The sequence below is a fragment of the Cydia fagiglandana genome, chromosome Z, assembly GCF_963556715.1.
Source record: "Cydia fagiglandana chromosome Z, ilCydFagi1.1, whole genome shotgun sequence".
Classification (NCBI taxonomy): Eukaryota; Metazoa; Arthropoda; class Insecta; order Lepidoptera; family Tortricidae; genus Cydia; species Cydia fagiglandana.
Genome location: NC_085959.1, coordinates 31,000,150 through 31,021,424, shown reverse-complemented (window position 1 = coordinate 31,021,424; position 21,275 = coordinate 31,000,150). Strand labels below are relative to the sequence as shown.

General features: G+C 36.8%; 2 protein-coding genes across 7 annotated transcripts in view; one reads left to right on the top strand and one right to left on the bottom strand.

The window, feature by feature from the left end:
- Positions 1-11,629, top strand: part of LOC134678849 (multiple C2 and transmembrane domain-containing protein-like) — a 59,179-nt gene extending 47,550 nt beyond the window's left edge. For 5 of the 6 annotated variants that reach the window (XM_063537559.1, XM_063537561.1, XM_063537555.1 and 2 more), the window contains exons 6-14: positions 6,258-6,454; positions 6,702-6,921; positions 7,211-7,356; positions 7,830-7,975; positions 8,346-8,416; positions 9,303-9,406; positions 10,173-10,282; positions 10,786-10,883; positions 11,330-11,629. In XM_063537559.1, coding sequence (XP_063393629.1) covers positions 6,258-6,454; positions 6,702-6,921; positions 7,211-7,356; positions 7,830-7,975; positions 8,346-8,416; positions 9,303-9,406; positions 10,173-10,282; positions 10,786-10,883; positions 11,330-11,401 — 1,164 coding nt within the window. In that variant the 3' untranslated portion in view covers positions 11,402-11,629. The remainder of the gene's footprint in view (positions 1-6,257; positions 6,455-6,701; positions 6,922-7,210; positions 7,357-7,829; positions 7,976-8,345; positions 8,417-9,302; positions 9,407-10,172; positions 10,283-10,785; positions 10,884-11,329) is intronic. The other variant, XM_063537556.1, reaches the window with a different exon arrangement.
- Positions 11,300-20,412, bottom strand: LOC134678854 (multiple C2 and transmembrane domain-containing protein-like). The gene is made up of 14 exons (XM_063537564.1): positions 20,130-20,412; positions 19,871-19,967; positions 19,598-19,734; positions 19,161-19,307; positions 18,612-18,780; positions 18,296-18,459; positions 17,774-17,993; positions 17,290-17,435; positions 15,718-15,863; positions 14,548-14,615; positions 13,807-13,910; positions 13,328-13,437; positions 12,726-12,823; positions 11,300-12,083 (listed from the first exon to the last, which is right to left on the bottom strand). Exons 1-14 carry the CDS (start codon positions 20,246-20,248, stop codon positions 11,958-11,960), a joined length of 1,851 nt encoding a protein of 616 aa, XP_063393634.1. The 5' UTR covers positions 20,249-20,412; the 3' UTR covers positions 11,300-11,957.
- Positions 20,413-21,275: the final 863 nt, after the last annotated feature.

Below are 21,275 nucleotides of genomic sequence, written 5' to 3'. Positions count from 1 at the left end.
TATCAGAATTACAAAATATATATGTTGAATAACTTTATAAAATGACTGATGCAATGAAAACTGGCCAAGTCAAATCTAACCTGCTTTAAGATCTCGCATTTTTTTTAAATAACAGCAATTGTTATAGGTATCCAATAAAGCAAAGAAATAGAGTTTAATACTTGTTTATAATGTTATTTTGTTCCTATAAATACATATTTGGATTTTGCATAGAACTTGGCACTCATTTAAATCTCCATTCTTTTTGCGGCGAACCCCACAGCCAAGCATAATTTTTGTATTGAACTTGGCTCTCCTTTTTTACATTTATGTTTTTGATGGGATACACAATTACGCCTACATTCAAATAAGACGACGCGTTTACAGAGCCTGTAATCAAAGCTGGTAAACGAAATAATAGTCATCTTTATTACACTAATGGTACATAGCTAAGTGTAGATGAAATGCATATAATGTCAATAACTACCAATAAGCGACATTAATCCGCTAATAACCTTCTTGCTGTATGTACTGGCCGCTGAGAGTTCGCGGTTCATATTTGATTAGAATATGACTTGGACAGGGATAGGTTTATGCCATACAGTGAAGAACCAGTCAAATAATTCACGTATAATAATTTAATGCAGATTAAAAGATAACTAGTTAAAATGTTGTTATGACATGACAGACTAACTCAACATAAGTAAATATATCATTGTTGTATAAATGTATTCCGCTATAATAAGTACAGTAGAGTCCGGTTATAACGACGCCCAAGGGACCGCTGATATTACGTCGTACTAACCGGACGTCGTACAAAACGAACTGCCAGTTTTAATATATTTTTTTAGTCAAAATAATTACATAATTTTGTATTTATTAATACTTATGCGACAATCAAAGAAAAAAGAAAACATTTCTTTTAAAATATTTTTTTACGTTAGTATTACGTTACGAGTCGTAATACTTACGACACCTTGTCAAAATGGAGAGACTTGTGTGTTTAGTTAGAAGAAGCCACTTTTCAAGATACGCGTACTCACTCGTCATCCGCAAATTACTCGAATCCCGTAAAATAAAGTCGTAGGGTGACGGCACCAATCATGGACATGTTAAGCGCACTAAATTAGAATTTCGTTTAAAAATGGGATGTTTTTTGACGATACAAAAATGGTGATTTTTTTTTCGGCACTTAAATACATGAGGAACATTTAAACAAAACCAAAAATTCTGTATGTTTAATACATAATTAATAAAAAATATATAAATTGAAATTTACGAAATCACCATTGATGGACATCAAAAATTCAGTAATGGACACCCAGTCATGGACATGGACCCAATTATGAACATCCATTAATGGACACTTTTGTATTGAACACATAAATGAAACAAATGATGTCACAAATCAACTTTTATTAACGCTATTTGAACTTTCATTTAGATTTCTAAGTTATACTATAAGAGTTTTAGTCCGGTTGCCGGCTGCATGAACCAAACCTGATCAAAAAATAGAATATACCTACCCTGTAGAGGTACCTGACATTTAGTACCTTCCAACGCACTTGGTCGGCCTAGGCTTAACCTGGCAGATTTTGTACAAATGGCAAAAACGTTGGACAAAAAAACATCAAAAAAATACCTCATCGAAAAATGGAATGAAACTTGTATGGTAGGATACCTGACCTTGGGGACAGTAAAAAAAAAGTGGTCGGCCTCACCTTAGCCTGGCAGTTTTTGCAGTCCGACCAGATTTATTGGACCACATGACACCTACAATTTACCTCATAGCAAAATAGAATTGTTGACGTATGTCTTGGTCGGCCTCACCTTAACCTGGCAGCTTTTGCAGTCCGACCAAATTTATAAAAAAAAAACATGAAAAAGACCTATCGAAAAATCGTATGAAACTTGTATGGTACGATAGCTGCCTTTGAGGACAGTAAAAAAAAAATGGTCGGCCAAATCCTGTATTGGCCGGCCGATTGGCGATTGGGTCGATCAAATTTGTTTACCTCATCAAGAAATAGAATTGGCAGTTTTTGCTGCCAGGCTACGAGTTTTTGCAGTCCAACCAAATTTGTGGTACCACGTGACAGCTACAATTCACCTATAGGATGAAAAAAACGGATTATAATAGCTAAAATAAACCTATTCACGTATGGCTTGGTCGGCCTCACCTTAGCCTGGCAGTTTTTGCAGTTCGACCAAATTTGTGGTACCACGTGACAGCTACAATCCCTACAATTTACCTCATCGAAAAATAGAATGAAACAAACAGATTATAATAGCTAAAATAAACCTGTTGACGTGTCTTGGTCGGCCTCACCATAAGCAGTCAGTTTTTGCAGTCCGACCACAGTTATAAAAAAATCATCAAAAAAATCTTATCGAAAAATCGTATGAAACTTGTATGGTACGATAGCTGCCTTTGAGGACAGTAAAAAAAATGGTCGGCCAAATCCTGTATTGGCCGGCCGATTGGCGATTGGGTCGATCAAATTTGTGGTACCACGTGAGAGCTACAATTTACCTCATCAAGAAATAGAATTGGCAGTTTTTGCTGCCAGGCTACGAGTTTTTGCAGTCTAACCAAATTTGTGGTACCACGTGACAGCTATAATTTACCTTGTCGAAAAATAGGATGAAAAAAACGGATTATAATAGCTAAAATAAACCTGTTGACGTATGGTTTGGTCGGCCTCACCTTAGCCTGGCAGTTTTTGCAGTCCGACCAAATTTGTGGTACCACGTGACAGCTATTATTTGCCTCATCGAAAAATAGGATGAATAAAAAACGGATTATAATAGCAAAATAAACCTGTTGACATATGGCTTGGTCGGCCTCGCCTTAGCCTGGCAGTTTTTGCAGTCCGACCACATTTATCCATCCATCTAAGACAAAACAAAGAGCCCAATTATGGACAACTAAAAATACCCAGTTATGGACATCGTCCATGATTGGAAAATAAAGAGCAATCACAAAATCAACCCAACTCAAATGTTTAGTGCAATAAATTAAATAATTTAACACAATAAACTAAAAAAGTAATAAAAAGCTTAAGCTTGGACACTTGTCCATTACTGAATTTCATAAAATATCGAATCCAGTAATGAACAAACCCCACAAAAAACTTATTGCTGTGATTGGACATATTCAACTTAGCTCAATTTACTTGCAATATAGTATTATTCAGTAAAAATAACATTAAATCTCATTACAACATAACACAAGATAACACCATGCACAAATATGTACTCACCTCCTTAACGATTTCAACAACAATAACGGATTTTTATGACCACCGCCCGCAACGAGATTTTACTTCGTAGCCATCTTAGAACAAAACGGCTGATTTTGGTGACATGTGTCAAAATGACAGCTCAAACGTCTATTGGTTATGCTTTAGTGTTGCCAGTTGAAAAATGTTGGGACAGTTGCTTAATAAATTCGATCAACGTAAAAAATGTCCATAATTGGTGCCGTGTCCATTACTGGTGCCGTCACCCTAATTCTTGGGGATCTAATCAAGATGACGTTTTTTTATCACACAGTTCCGATGGCCACCTCCTGTGTCCATCATCAGATCAGCTCGAGGGTACCTACTAAAATATTGCATTGTTACCCAACTTACATAATTATGTATGTGAAGTTTAAGCTTAATTGAATATGGGGAATTTAATTGGGTTTTATTTAGTTTGCAAGTTTACGAAAAGTCACATGATTATTTCATCTTGGTCCGTATAGGCAAAAGGGGGAGGGAAGTTGGGTGCGCGAGACGGAGTAAGCTTCTTACCCATAATTTATTTGTAAAAACTACATCGCTCGTCGTTGTAACCGGACTTGACGGACGGATTTTGTGTCAATTTCCGTCGTTAAAAGCGGTCGGTCGTTATAAGCGGAGTCGTAATAAACGGTTGTACTTTCATAGTAGCTTGTACTAAAACCAAACAAGTGCTTATACTTACGTCGCTATAAGCGGTTGGTTGTTATATGCGAAGTCGTACTAACCGGACTCTACTGTATTTTGTATATTTTATTATCAATCTGCATGGCAGTGCGAAGTCACGTTCAGGTATAGTCTGTCCGTTTTTCTAAGATCAAGCACGCCATAGTAAATGTATGGCGAACTTGATCTTAGAAATCGGACTGGCTATACAGTCTGCAAAATTTACATGGGTACACGAATCGGGTCAAAAATATTTGAACAGGCGGAGTCACAATAAATCCCCACTTTCAGTTCAGAATATTTTATATGTATATAGCCGGTCAAGCAAGTTTGTCAGTAGAAAAAGGTGCAAAATTAAAATTTTGTATAGGACCACAGCCGTTCGCGCGCTTACATTTTCTAAATTTGCCGCTCTTATAATATTTTAAACTTTCGCGTTTTGATTACATATTAACTCACATTATACGAAACGAAACTGATTTACGTCGGTAAATCAAGGTAATTGAATATAATTCGCGTTAGACCCGTCTATAATGTGAGTTAATATGTTTGCCGCTCTTTTCTACTGACGGAAATGGCTTGAGAGAGAACCTACATATATATGACAGTAGAGGGTGGATTCAAATGATCAACATTTTCAGATAATGTGTGTATTTGATAAATTAATTCAGTGAAAGCATGATAGGAAAAATGTATCTACATATAGGAGACCGAGTATGATTATCTCACGGGTTATATCTCATGAATAGAACATATTCTAGATATCTTGCCAGGCATCCACTCAATTTCATGTAATTGGACAGTTTTTTTCCATAGTTCTCTGCGAATAGCATCTTGTGGGAATCTGAATGGAAAGTAATGTAAAATGACAATACCTAATTTGATTATTAATTTGAAATAACTAGGTAGTTTTTTTATAGCTTGGATCTCATGAAATAAAAAAGGAAAATACAAATCTGTAAGAAGGAATTTATTACTACATTTATAATTATATACAAAATACCTAAACCAAACACAAGTTAATAAAATAGTCTACTTCATTTAGCATAACACCATCCCTATTATCCTCGCAATTTAAAAAGTCGTATGTTGTTATGAAAGTCGTATGCAGTTGTTACCTTTTAGCTTAGCACGGTAGTATTGAAAACAAATCGTCATGTTTTTTCCAAATTCTACTGAAATTATCTGTTTACTACAAGTGAAAAGTGATTCCACTGTCCTTGGTATGAACTAAAATAACTTCTGCACCACTTCACGACACATGAATATATTTTTAATTACAAAAAAACGTTGTTTTTAGAAATCAATTTAGCCATTTGTCACTGACTGTCATCTCGGTCGTACTGAGATTGCCAATCGAGCAGTTTGTAAGTACCGCCTATCGCGGGGTAGTTTGCGTTGGGTCATAATTGAGCGGACAGAATACTTCCATGTATAGCATTTCGCTGGTTATATTAGAATTATTTTGCGAATAAAATTAAAATTACGTAAGAATTTGGTTGAAAATCAACTAAGAAGGCACGTCATACGTGTAACGTAGATTATTAGGGAGCTCCTTCATGCACATCAACTAACCATTCCAAAAAAAATTGCTTCGCCGAATAACTAATAGGTAAAGACTAAAAAAAACCCTTTTCGGAAATGTATCAATGCTCTACAACGAGCCAAAGTATACCGGTTGTTTAAAATTAATATACTTTTTCATTTTCTTTTTTTTTCATATATTATGTAGGTGCATAAACAAGTTTTCAATATTTATTCAAGGTATCAATAGAGGTGACAAAAGAAAAATGGGTGACATATTTTGAGCATTAGCATGTCGAGCACTGGGACGTAAAATTTCCATGCGACACTAGAGCGCAACTTGAAGTACTTATTTTTAACGAGTTTATGATATCTCGCACTGCGGTCAATTTAAACGACATTACCATGGTGCATTGACTGCTCTTGCGCATCGTTATCGTTATGCCTACTAAAGTATTGTCGGCGCCATTATACTTATAAAACTGTGTCGTAACTATGTCATTAACTTCCACAACAATCTAAGGCTCTAGGGATTTAAATAGACTGTTATTGCTATACATTGCACTGATAGCTTAACGATAAAAAAAAGTTTTGGTTCGAATACTGACTCTTACCCACCTCACAGCAGTCACAGCAATATAATTTAATTCATATTTATCAGTTTCTCTGTTGTGAAGGAAAGCGGTGAAAAACTTTCAGTTGCAGAGGTGTGATTTTTAATACCGTACCGTAGAGATATATAAATTGTTTCTACGGTGTTGGAATCTATTTGAAACGCTACAATAATAACCATGGTATTTTCAGACCTGGTACCGCCTGGACAATGACTGGACAGAAGTGGGCCAAGTATCGGTGACGGTGTATGGGGCGCGAGGGCTCAGCGCACTTGGCATCAGTGGCAAGGCCGACGCCTACTGTGTTCTAGAGCTTGACAACGCCCGTGTCCAGACGCACACCGTCGCTGGTACCTCCGAACCCATGTGGAACAAGAGTTACACTTTGTAAGTATCTTACGATTTTTATATGGAGTAGCCACACCTGGAGCCGCCAGCAACGAAGTGGTTGCCGCCGGACAACCATCAATACCAAAGATAATACTATAAATTACGTTCTGATCACTACAATAAGTCACGCTGTAAGAAGCGTATGACGTTAAATCGTCATTCTTTAGATACCACATCTTTAAACCCAATTATATTTTTATATTATTTATTTTTATTTTCTATGGTGCCTATCTGTATTTTTCAGTGGCGTAAATGACATAACCTCTACATTAGACATCACAGTATATGACGAATCTTTCATCAATAGCATGAAGGGTGAAACGCTTGGAAAGATCTCGATCCCTCTTTTACGGATCAACAATGATGAGAAAAGATGGTACGCACTGAAAAACCGCTCCAAAATGGCCAGCGCTAAAGGGAACTGCCCAAGGATCCTTCTAGAAATGTCTATAGCGTGGAATCCGGTAAGCAAACCTATTATCTATTAAAATATAGGTATTTAATTGACTATTATGCTAGTGCTCGGTAGGGAAAGTCCACCACAACCCAAGATTTAAACTTAGTTACAACGTTTATGGTTTAGGGTTTGGGAGATCTGTTTATTTAACACATTACATATCGCACCGGATTTTTCACTTTTTCAACTGGTTTGAACTTCCAAAATATAAAATGATTACGTAGTTATTGCCAAATTTCATCGGATCTTCGAATAGGAATCGGATAGGAAAATCTTATTAATGTATTTCTTTTCAGATCAAAGCATCTCTGCGAGTATTAAGCCCAAAGGAAACCAAATATATACAGAAGCCGGCCAAATTTGACATTCCATTGATATACAGTAATTTAGTATTTATTAAAGATATCTTCCATGTAATTTACCTCGGAAACGAACAGTACAAGTAAGTTCATTAACTACAGTTTTTGATTTAAGCATGCTCATTCATAAATTTCCTATTTTACTTATAATAGACGTGGCACAATATGTGTAAGCCGCACACGTAGCTAAGCAATAAACTTGGTTAAAATTATATTCACACATTATTGCTCATAAAAGAGGAAAGACTGGACAGATTTAGCGACTGGTACCTACTTTTCGTACATACTCGCATTGAAGGCGAGGCCAGGTGAGCGTGGGCAGAGTGTAGACCTTCCATATCGTTACAAATACGCGTCAAGGTAGTGGTTCGCGCTGCTGTGCATATATTAAATAATTGATAAGAATCTAAATAACATATGTAACATTTGTAAATAAAAGTAAAAAGTAAAAAAAGTAGTTGAAAGTTTAAAATTAAAACCAATCCAGTGTATTTTTCTGGATGCCACAAGCCTCATCAGTTTACTTATTTAGGCCACTGATTATTGTTGTTTGCAGAGTTTTGTTCGAATGGGAGAACCGCGAGCGGTCGGTGGTGGCGCTGGCCGTGTGGCTGGGCTTCTGGTACTGCTTCCAGGCGTGGATGCTGCCGCTGCTGTTGCTGGCGGCCTTCCTCTACCAGTGGACTGGCTACCGAAGTTGCAGTGAGTTTCTCTATTTATTTATATATTTATTGTTAACTCTCTACAATTATCAGCAATATTAAATACATTTAGTTTGCCATTTCATATAAACAGTGTTTAGCCTTTATTTAATTAAAATACCTCCAAGATTTTTCTTTCGATCCAATTTTAGTCTCGCGCGAAATCAGATTGGCGGAACATACTACTGTGTAAATATTTTACAACCGGAAACATTTTTTTTTACTTAACAAAGGTAGATAAATACGAGATTGCGGGCTCTCGTGTAATTTCTCCATACATCGCAATCCAATAGTTAGTCCAAGCATACATATAACATAACTACGTTATCTAAATCCCGTTATTAATATCGATATGCATTTATGTGTTACAGATAACAATGCTCTAGTTCCGGTTTATACGTCAGATGACGATTTATCAGATGAAGAAATAGATACGCAAAAGGTATGGATAAGGATTTAATTACAAGTACGTAGTATTTTTTCATCAAGATGTTTTTTAACATTGCCTTTGCAAGGTAAATGGGCAGTCATACTGACTGACAACCAACTTTCACTACCCATTGAACCCCACAACCCACAAGTTACAAAAAAATCACCTGGCGATATGTATTAAGTACCTATAGAATAGATTTTATTTGCGATATCGGAGTTTATCCCCTTGTTGATTAAAGTGTGTGTGTGGCCATATTTGCGAGTGCCCAAATTAGCTAATGAGCTATTACGACTACTAATAAGCTAATTAGAGTAATAGTCGAATTAAACAAATAATTATTTTTAGAACAAATGAGTAAGAGAGATATAACGCGCGCCATCACAATATGTTGTGACTTGTGATTAATATACAGGGTGATTCCGGGGTCGTGGAGCAAGCGATCAAGGCATGATACACAAGCCCATACTGAACAACTTTTACTATGGGACCAACTCCGAAATCGCGAAAAAAAATTGGTAGTTTCATACATTTCGGCCGATCACATGTTATCGTGTTCTATGGGAAGGCCAGTTTTTTTTCGCGATTTCGGATTTGGTCCCATAGTAAAGCCAGCGATCAAGGCATAATACAGTGATCGGCCGAAATGTATGAAACTACCAATGTGATCGGCCGAAATGTATGAAACTACCAATTTTTTTTTCGCGATTTCGGAGTTGGTCCCATAGTAAAAGTTGTTCAGTATGGGCTTGTGTATCATGCCTTGATCGCTTGCTCCACGACCCCGGAATCACCCTGTATATAATGTATTTTAAAATCTAAAAGCATAGGTAAATATCTATCTAGTCTGCTAACTAAATTAGGCAATAACAGTATGATAATTATTCTCATGTTCTAGGATGAGATGACGATAAAGGCGCGATTGTACGAGCTGCAAGATCTCACGTTTACCACCAAGAACAGCATCGACTACATCGTGTCACTTATCGAGAGAATGAAAAAGTATGATTTATATCACTTTAATTATCAGTTCCATTTTGTTATCACTTTCATTATGCGCAATAGCGGGAAAAAATATTTTTCAAGGTTCAGTAGCCAAAATGGAAATATGGAACATAAGTTCCTTATTTTCGTTTTATATAAGTTAAAAAAAATTGTTATAATATCGAAAATATTGCACTAAGCCGGATCTAACTAATCACGTTCGCTGCGGCAATTAGCTAACTCATTAACTCATTAATTAACACACCGCAGTGAGTTTTAGAAATGAGCAATATGATTAGAAATATGATAGACCTATAGTGTGGAAGTGCACTTAAAACTTCAAAAATAAAATTTCAATAACAGGTACTTATCGCTTATAGAGGCACCGTCACGCTTTGTCGCTGTCAAGGCACGGAAATTCAAATTATACAAGCTTATATATTTTCCTTCAACGCAAACGACGCCCAAATTACCAAGTGTCGCAAATACGCATTTTTGCAACCGAGTTATGTATTTGCGGCACTTGCAATTGAAACTCTCGGTCCTTGGTCGCCAGACACCAATAAACTAGTAAAAGAAATTTCTACCAAACTAGTCTGGGTGTCTGGCGACCTACGAGCTGCCCCTTTTTTTGCACAAAAACTCAGCCTCGCTGTGCAGAGGGGGAACGCGGCTAGCGTCCTGGGAACAATGCCTCATGCTAATTTAGGGCTAGATTTATGATTTATTTATTTTGTTATTTAATATCTGTTTTAATAAATACTTATACCCTTTTCCTTCACAGCTTAATATTCTTTAGCGTCCCGTATTTGAGCTACCTGGCGATGATATTGCTGATCTCGGCGTCGTTGGCTCTGTACCTCGTACCAGCCAATTACTTATTCATGGTTTTAGGTGAGTAAAGTTGACCTTTATACGATCTTGGACAAAATACATAGTACCTATTTACAACATAGCAATGAAAATTATTATGATGGAGGCAAAGGACAGTTTTAATGTACAACGAGCTGCAAAAGTGCATAGGATAAGGGCCCTCCCACATCTAGCGTCTTTCGAGCGTCGGCGTCTACAACTCTATGGCCGCTGCTCGACGCAACGTCGACGCAACTGCGCAGCGACGTCATTTTCCACAGCGCTGACCAGACGCCGACAGACGCCGACGCTCGAAAGACGCTAGATGTGGGGGGCCCTAATTCCTCTTCTTTTGTTTTCTTCCTTTATGAATGAATTCCGTTGAGATTCTTGTGTACCTACCTAGGTAATTGAGAGAGAAATTAATTCTTGTGTGATTAAACTATTGAACTAATTGAAGCAAAATAATACGGTTGAAGTTACTATATTTATGTAATGTTTCAACAAGTTGTGGGTGAGGGTTTAATTTTGTTCTCCCGTTACAGGTGTGTATAAGTTCACGCGGAAGCTGCTCAACCCAGAAAGAGTTCCTAACAATGATCTTCTTGACTTCTTATCTCGGGTGCCGGATGACAAAGAATTGGTAATAAAAAGTTTTCGAACTTATAATAGGGTACAACTACCCATTGATTGCCGTCTCTAGTATGGTAAGGTCAAAGATTTTAATTGTTCATCCATTTTGAGGTTCAGGCTACTGGTTGTCAATACTAAACGGTTTTGTGAAATGTCCAATGTTGTGTACCCTATATGGCTCAACAATTCAAGTCCGTGATAGTCACCCATAGACCTATTTGTAGGAAATTCACTAGTACTGTCGATCAGTAGGTACAGTTCAGGTCAATCTTAAGAGAGACGAGCCGATATTGGTTTAGTTCACAAGTATGGGATACGCTACTGTCGGTCACCCCGAGTCATCCATTCCCCACAATGTACCTACTATCTGCCGTAGTATATTATTTAATCCCTACTTTCAGTTAAAACGTGATGTTGCGGTGTTTCTATTTTAACATTATTTGTAATCTTTTACAGAAGGAGTGGCGAGAGCTGAAAGTTCCTGAGCCAAATTTGAACAGACAAGGTTCCATAATGAAGAGGCGGTGATAGCTCGAGGGCGGCCGGTGTCCGCTCTACTCTACGTACGAGTATATATGGTGCCATAGACTTAGGAGAGGTGCAAGAATGTAAAAGGCTGAAGATTGTCGGACGGCGACATTATATCGTAACACAGAACCGTCTAAGGTCTATTTTAGCCGAATATATGTAGGTGTAATGCAAATTGTGATTTTAGTTTAATGGATTAAGTAAATGAATTTTATGACGTTATTTCAACATGTATTTTATTTCATTTCTACGCTAAAGTACCTTCTAAATACCTTTAAAATGATTTACAGTATATTTAACTAAGCATGCCAGTACATTTAGCCAAAACTACTGAGATACCTAAAGTGTGTTGTATTACTAATAGATACTATCAAAACCACTAGTTATTTTAACAGGAGTTAGTGACTAACAATAACTGTTTTAAACATTTACTGAACACACACACACCTTTAAAATTAAAAAGAAAACTTACAGTGATGTAGTATTTTGTGGACTTTAAATGTATAGATGGCTGATATAAATAATTATTGGTCTAAAATGTTAGTTAGTGCGAGTGTCATAGGGGGCCTAGCTCGGTGGTCGGGCCCGGGCCGCTTGCGCTCCGCACCAGCTTGTTTCGTCCACTGCTTCGCTCGCTACAACGCCGCATAGGCTCCGGGACACTTAATTCTTTCCAGTCTTTCTGCAAACCATACAACACGAAAACTCAGTCAAGACATCCGGTGATTTCTATAACTTTATGTAGGTACAGTCAAGTATAAAAATATAGGTGCACACATCTTACTCAAAAATAGATTTTGTGTCGGCGGAATTATATAAGTATTTTGTATGTACCTACCCATATTTTAACACTTGACTATTCCTCAATTTACTCCTTATTTTTAAACGCTAATGCTGCAGTTGCACATGATGTAACTAATTGCTTTCCTAGAAGATATTATTAATTAGTCTAATTTCGCGACAATGTTAAAAAATATATTTAAAATACCTAGGCGCCTATTGATTATGTCGTATCTGCGTGCATTTTCTGTTTTATAATTTGAAAAAAATTGAGCGAAGGGTTTTGTTGTTGCTAAATAAGTATTTAAACGACGAGTGAAATTGCAATTGCAATGATGAACGTGAATAACGTGATCGTGAATAATCATATGCGCGAACTTTTTTAAATATTTATACCTAGATGGTCAGATTGAGTAAGAGAGGAGCTTAATTTTCCCCCAATTAAAATTGTGTATTCTCTATAAGCGTCTTTCTTTCCCCAATGTTTCTCTTAGCTTATCAAACCTTACTTAACTTGCTAGTCGGACAATATTAAATTATTTACCCATATCTCGTTGTCCGGTATCCGTGAAATAAAGTCAACCAAATCGTTGTTCGGTTTTCTACTAGGGTTAAAATGTTTTCTGAAGAATTTGTATGTGCCTGTGAAATATAAAAAGGAAAAGTTGAGTATCTTAAAGTTCTAAAACTATTGGCAGCCAATATCTGCAAAATGTATCACCATTTTTGTCTTAAAACGTTACACGTGTTGTTACGTTATACGTGTAAATGTTCAAATTCATGGTCCTCCTATTTCTGTCCTTTTATTTCTGACACTATGTTATTTACCAAAAAAATCCTTATGATGAAGCCTTTCGATTGGTATGATAAAGCTATAGGGTATTTTTTCCTCGTGTAGCGGGTTCGATTCCCGGTTCAACCGTGAAATTATTTAAAAATCTATGAATGCAGTTTAAATTGTTTTTTAAATTATAATAATGTCTTCTTTCAGCAAAATATCCTATCTACGATATTTAAGGTACTTTCCCTTGATGTCCCATAGTCTTGGGGCACCCTGTATTAGGTAAGACGTAAATAGGTAATGTTTAATCATAGTTAATGCACCTGATTACTAGACTTCATTATATTTCCAATTATTATACGTACCAAAGACCATCATCATGTAATTTATTGGAATAAAATATACAGCGAATGACGCCCCACAAAGCAAAACCATTGTGACGTAGCTCAGGAATGGCACCTTAAATGTAGCTAGACTGAAAAAAAATGGCATTTCTTAGTTCCGGTTCAGACAACTACTGTGAAAAGAAAATTCAGCTTACGAGACAGTATGGATCTCGTCTGGCTGTTTTCCAGAGTCCAATGACAAAAACGGGTTGCCGAATTATAATAGGTACATATATATAAGTATGTCAACACCTTTTTTTTTATCCATTTGTGGTCAATAACGCCAGAAAGCCCAGTCATGAATGGGTGGTGACGTGCACAGTAGAAACATATTCAGGTTCGAATTGTTATGAATTTTCTATTCCTAATGTGATATGATTTACGCCGGAGATCCAAAGTTAAAGTTATAAAAGCAGTCAGTTTAAATTTTACTTGCATCACTGTAACTATACACTTACTTGTAAATTCTTTCCGCAAACGATACCACCAGTTCTATGTTGTCGATAATTTTGATAGACACTTCCGGTAAAGTCTTAATTTTTCCTGGTAAACTTTTGTCATGCTGAAAAAATAAACAGTATGAAATTAAATTATCCTTGTCGACTATTTATATAAATCAATTCAACTTGCTTGGTTTGCTTTGTCCGCTGTTTGGTTCCCTTGCATTCATCACTCATTTTCACCTTCTCGGATTTTAGGAGAGACGGGTTTTCGACACATTTCACATATAAAAATCTCCTAGGAAGAAGGTTCCCCTGTTGTTCAGATTGATAGATTCTGTAGTTAAGAAAAAACCATACTAAAGTGGTTGTACTCGTGTCGGACTCGTTGTCAGTGGGTACTTTTGACTTAAATACAATGCACTTCTATTCACTCATTCGTACATTCACTACTATTCTCCACTCAAAACATCTACAAGAAAAGACTACGCTGAGGGGTCCAATTCGACACGAACGATGTATAGAGAAGACGATGATGTACATGTTTAGGTATCTACAGTAGTGATATTTCCATATACTACCTATTATGTATAGTAGTTACGTCATCTTCTACCACTTTTTTCTCTCTCTCTCTTCCCACCGTTTCTCCACGCTGCTCCACCATGCATAACAACCGTGCCTAAGCCACATTCGATAACATTCTCACAGACAATTTAGAAAAGGTTATGACTATTCATTGTCATGTGTCTACTTACTTACCCTTTCAGTAGTGTTCAGCAAGCTTGCATCTCCGTACTCCCTATAGGACGTTACCAATACTTTATCATCTAAAAATAAAAAAATACGGTAAAAATAAAGATAATGTAAGTACCTAATACATATATTTCTCTCTCTGCACAAATTGTAGGAACCTCTGTTTGGCCCTCTCTCTATGGTAGAGAATGCCATTTGGCATTAAGTCCGCCATTTGAACATTGTTGTATATATATATATATATGTACCTATATATTTTGTGCAATAAAGTTTAAATAAATACTAAGTATTCAGATTAGGCAAGGGAATGAAAGATTTTTTACTGTTCTAAATTTCAGCTTGGTTGATGGGCATTGTATTGGAAACTGGTCAAAACAATAAAAAAAAGGTTGTAAATATGATTCCTGAATATGAAAAAACCGTGCAAGTGCGAGTCGGACTCGCGCACGAAGGGTACCGTACCATAATGCAAAAAAACACAAAAAAATGCAAAAAAGAACGGTCACCCATCCAAGTACTGACCACGCCCGACGTTGCTTAACTTTGGTCAAAAATCACGTTTGTTGTATGGGAACCCCATTTAAATCTTTATTTTATTCTTTTTTTAGTATTTGTTGTTATAGCGGCAACAGAAATACATCATCTGTGAAAATTTCAACTGTCTAGCTATGACGGTTCGTGAGATACAGCCTAAGCGCTTACCGCGAACCACGTTCGAAGTGTTGCTTCACTGTCACACTGGCGTACGAATTTACAAGTGCGACAGAGAGGCAACACCTCGAACGTGGTTCGCGGTAGGCTCTCTGGTGACAGACAGACGGACGGACGGACGGACAGACGGACAGCGAACTGTAATAGGGTCCCGTTTTACCCTTTGGGTACGGAACCCTAAAAATGATAGCTCAAGCTGTGCAATTGTTATTTTAAACGTCATACTTCTATGAAATTATGGCGTTTAAATACTTACACGGTGTGGGCTATCAAATCGCTGCCAACTTACCATGGTCTAACTCTAGAATCCAACCAGGTGGGCTAAGATGGTCGGCTCTTTATCATTTGTCACCATGCCTGTCACGTTCTAACAAATATGTAAGTGCAAAAGTGACGCATTGCTTGACAAGTGATAAAAATGCGACCATGATACCGCTGCAGGACAGCACAGATGCATTGGAATACCTGAAGTTCGGCCAACGATTAATTGAAGCACGAATGGAGCCAATAGCAGCAGCGGGATCGTCCACGGCCTGAAGTAGAACCAGAACACCAGCCAACCGACCAGCGCCAGCAGTGATAGCTCTTGATTGTCCCATTCTAAAAACTGTCTGTAAAGGAAATATTATTCATGAGCACGATAGGTATTAAGGCTTCATCATAACTGAAAGGAAATGTGCATAGATTCAGGTAGTTGTGGCCACGCATGTGGACAGTCAAAGATTTAAAAAAACTAAAATCTGTTTTTTCTTATGTGTGTCTATCTATCCATTAAAAAATATTATGTGTTCTAAATGGCCTTTTCTAAGAACTTTCACTGTTACTTATAATGCCTATTCCTATATATATATACATATATATATGGAACCGCTTTTTGTTATTTCCATGTAGTAAGAGTAAAGTCACGTAGTATTCTTCTTAGTAGTTTGTGGTGAAGTCTTAATTTTACGACACACTTGTACAAAAGGATTATTATTGTAATAAGTAGGAAGATAATATGAATTTAAATCTACTTATAATGATATATTGCTTATTATCTGCTCGACCTTCCCAGTACAATGATAACACTGTATCGTTAGAATACTACTCTTTGGACTTTGAAACAAATCCTGTTCTCAATTACTTTGAACTTATTGAATGTTTCATCAATATTTCGAAATCCGGATCAAAACACCTTTATGAAATAAACTAGCTCCTGACCGCGACATCGTCTGCACGGAATGATGATGATAATTGATAACAACGAAGCTATGTCCTTCCTCGAGCCTAAAACTATTTCCATACCTAATTTCATGAACACCAGTTCAGTGGCATGAAGAGGTAATCGACCGACAGGCAGAGCAACTTTTGCATTTATGATACCTACTATTATAAAATATAAATTATGCATGCTAAGAATATAGGATGTTTGAAGCAGGGACTAAATATGATACAAACTATTATAAATATAACCCACATAATTTCTTAGCTCATTACTCCCATGCTCCCAGCTCTCAGCTAACCTTATCTTATTGTTTACAATTCTAATACACATAAACAAATTAAATTGGGTTGACGTAAGATCATGTTATAATTATCAGACAGCTAATCGATCTAAACTACTCGTAGTCACTGAGTATGTCGGTCGATTGCACTTTAAATAATTGAACACTCTACAGATATAGGTAGGTACTCCAAAAAGGTATTAAAATGGGTTTAGGAAATTTCTACTAATATGTATTACAGATGGTGTTCAAGGGTCATTCTACAAAATTCTTGTTCCCCTGGCCATACCTATTCTCATATTTCTAGGAAATTCCACTTTATTAGCATCTCATTTTTTGTGTCTGCGTAACTCGTACCATGTTCATCTACAACGAAAACAGCTAAGCGGAATATATTGAAATTGAATAGCCAAACCTTCAAAAATCTTAGTTTGCTTTATGGAAAACCAGAATTCGCTCAAGCATCAAGTGTGGGCTATGCTTACAAATCGAAAGCATACTTATACATATGTAATATATGTAAGTATTTATGAAAAAAGTAAAGGTCACTTACTTATATGAGTCGTCGACTATGTGTAGAAAATCAAACACATCTTGTATGAAAATTACATTCTTATATACAACATCGATGTCCAGTTTTCTTGGTTTTTCTATATATTTCACTTCCTTAGGGGAAAATAACTTCAGCGCTGCTTTAATCTGAGAAAAAAATACAAATTTTTTAATAGGCATTGTGCTTGTAGTAGGTAATTTGTTGTAATTAAATAGTAGAATTAGTGCCTACGTCAATTCTTGGGATTAGTTGTCAAGCGGACCCCAGGCTCCCATGGGCCGTGGCTAAATGCCGGGATAGGGCGAGAAAGAAGAAGCTGACAGAAGTAGATAATATGTTGCTATTTGTTTATATTTGTTGAAGTACCTACACATCCGCAGTTCAACTTGAAATTTGCAATACCCAGTAAATTGATTACGATACATTACATAACTCTATATGGTAGAGCGCCTAAAGCGAATCAAGTTAATGTTGAAAGACTCACTGGACTCCAAACTATAGACATCTGCAAAAGGACCCTTGGATGATTTCCTTTGGCACTGTTTCTTTTATTCTTATCTTTAAGCGCGAACCATCGCAACTCGCCATTCGTAATCCTAAATAAAGGTATGGATACTTTGCCCAGCTGCTCGATACCAAAGGAGCTTTTGAGCGAGCTGTCTTTTATTTTCACATCCAGTGTTGAGGTGATATCGTAGACGTCACTGTAAAAAAATATGACATATTTCTTCCATTATGCATAATATCTAGGTGTAACAATAATTGGAAAACTCCACCACAACTCGGTCTAATACTTCCAAATTCATATTGGCTATTAGTGGGGTAGAAATGAGAGCTAATACCTTCACGTTAAATAAATTCTTGCGGAAAATACAGTAAACAATTAATTGATTTTTCCAATGGCTGTGCGGTGGGATACATTTTTAAGATAGAGAATTGTGTCATAGCAATAGTTGATCGACAAATTGGAGCAAAACATCGATAAGTATATTATTTAGGTACTCACAATGTATATCTTTTGTTCCATACAGGCTCGCTACTAGAATGTATACTGTGTGTTTGCACTCTCTGATTGTGTAATTCTAAGGTGCAATATGCATTTGGTTTGGAGCTCAAGCCCCGTGCTGCTACGGCTGTTACGTGCAGTTGCCCGACTAGTTTCAGATCGTTCTGAAATATAATATTACATGTTATTAAACCGGAGACATACTGTCTTATTTTAAGTATACTATTAGTTTGGAAAAATCTTATAAAGAGTCTTGGCCGTTACGCCTCAGCTACTATAAGCATGCGCGGAGCTACCATAAAAAAAAACCACTCACGCTTTTATTTTTCAACGAAACACCTGAATCCATAGCTTCAGTAGACAAGGGGTCGTCGCGAACGGTGCACATTGTGACACATAAATGGATTTCACCGAAGCCATCGTCCAACTCCAGGCGCAGTTCATGTGTCCTTTCCTTGTCCAACGTCGTCAAATCCACCACACAGCTACATACATAATAATTAGGTGCCGATTTTTTTAAATAACTTTATTACCTATCCTATCATACGGGATAAGCCTAGTACTTGAGGCGAATACAAAAAAAAAGACTGCTCATTTTAACACTCCTACAGACTTTTAATTGAAACTAGGTATATTCAAACCGTTAAATTTTAAAATAAGACTTATACAGCAGTTAAAGTGCAAACAACTTATCTGGACATCGATTCTGTACAAATATTTAGAAGTATTTAACTTGGTTTTGATTGTGTAGTACATATATAGTAGCTACATCCTGTATAAATTCGTTCAATTACTAAATTGCACATAGAAGAAATGCTACAAGAACGATATAAACTTCGTTCTTGTAGCATATTAATATAAGTACCTGCCCATAAAATTCTTCTGTTTGTCTTTATCCCATAAGGAGACCTTTAACAAGTGGTCTCTGTAAATATGGAGTTGAAACCGCTCCTTCCACTCAGGCTGCTGCGATCTAGCAACAGACTTCGTTTTATGTATTTCGGTCCCCAATCTGTCAATGTAATCAGTCATCAATTAGTTCAATTACACCATATTCTTATCAATTTTACGGCTATAATATTTTGTTACTATGTACTTACCTGACTTACTTACTAGCTACAGACTGGGTCCCACAAGATGGATCTCAGAGCAGAGGAAGACCAAAACGGAGATGGCCGGACGACCTTACACATTTTGTAAAGAGTGGCGGGAGTGTGCATCGTATAGGACCAAATGGCGGGAAAGAAGGAAGGCCTTTGCCCAGCAGTGGGTCACTCCTATATAGCCTAATAAAAAACTTACCTGATTTTACAGTACACCGAACTTTTGTCCGAAGTTTTTGGTAGAGCTTTAGCTTGCACGACCGTTACTGTAACGAGCGTGTTCCATCTTCTCTTTTTACCGAACTCTCTGCTATAATCACCTGACGATGACGAGTCCTGAAAAGATAGAGTAATTATGATTTATGAGCACAAACGAGTTCTGAGATTCAGGCAGTCACTGCACAGATAAAAGGTGGTTTCATATAACGTTAGTAAATTAGAGCAATGAATATAAACAAAGTAAAACATTTACCTTTCCATAGTTAGAAACGCTTCCCACCGATGACGCAGATCTATTCCTGATGGACCTTTTGGGTGCTACTGCGTTTAAAAAAGTACTTGGACGCCACCTATCGATAAAATAAACCTCAACATGGACAATAACAAGAACATGAAATATGAAGTACCAATTTTCTTATTCACACCCAAAATAAATAAATTTACGACTTGTATATGTACTATTACTCAAAAAAACTGATACGAAGTGGGGAAGTTAGTTTATTGGTAATTACATGCTGAATGGTCTATGTGTATTTCGATATACTATGCCACTGTCGCTGTGTTGACTGGTAACATCCGATAACCGGTGCCTTAAACCCCCATTAGGGGTCGCGGAAACTTCCTGATCCATGTCCCGGATCTAGTACTAACTCCGCTATCTAATAATCCGTGAGCGACACATTAAAACAAAGCGTCCGTCTTGTGTAATACGTGTCAATCGAGTGTTTTAATGAGTTAATATATGTTTCTATTCAAGCAACGACTGATAAGAATAGCGGCTAATCGAGTAATTGATACCAACTTTAAACAAACTATCCATAATTTATCAGTATGATGTCAAATTTTATCACCGAGGGATATTCAAAACAACATTATTAATTTTAATTTATAAATAAAATACAATGCAACGACCGCAAACGATGACATGCAAAGTTATCTCATATCAGCAATAAACCAGCAGGACTACAGTAGACTAAACACTCTAAACAGCAGGGTCACTAAGTAGCCGGTACTAGTAAATTATAATTTAAATTACCTGGTTTAATAACATTGTGGCAATATGAAATCGATCTCAAGCAGTGTTATTTCACCAAGTTAATAAAGTTCTTCAAGAGCCATTGCACAAAGAGGTAGTACAGTCGCCATCAGATATATCGGAGCGGCCAATGTGTTCACAATATCTGAACACGCACTCTAACGCCTTGAAAATAGAAGCGTGTTCAGGTATTTGTGAACGCTTTGACCGCTGCGATATATCTGATGGCGACTGTACATATATAGATAAAGGTAATCTTCTAAAGATAATATTCAATCTACTACATACGTATACCTTTGAAAGACTTCAGCAAATTTGCATGAGCTACTGGCTGCCACTTCGAGTGTCGCTCATGCTTTCAGGTGAATGCATCTGTAAAAAAGATTTCTTACATCGAGATCACCCTATAATCATGCTCATGAATAGCTATAGTATAACTTACATTCGGTACGAGTATGACATGTCACATTTCATATCTACCTATCATGATAATGAATATAATGACGAAGTTATGCAAATATATATATAAATGGAAAAAGAACGAATGAAAAACTCGAATAAACTTTATTGTCTCTAAGAAATCATAGACCAAAACGGTACCTTTGTATTCCTTTCGTTTTCC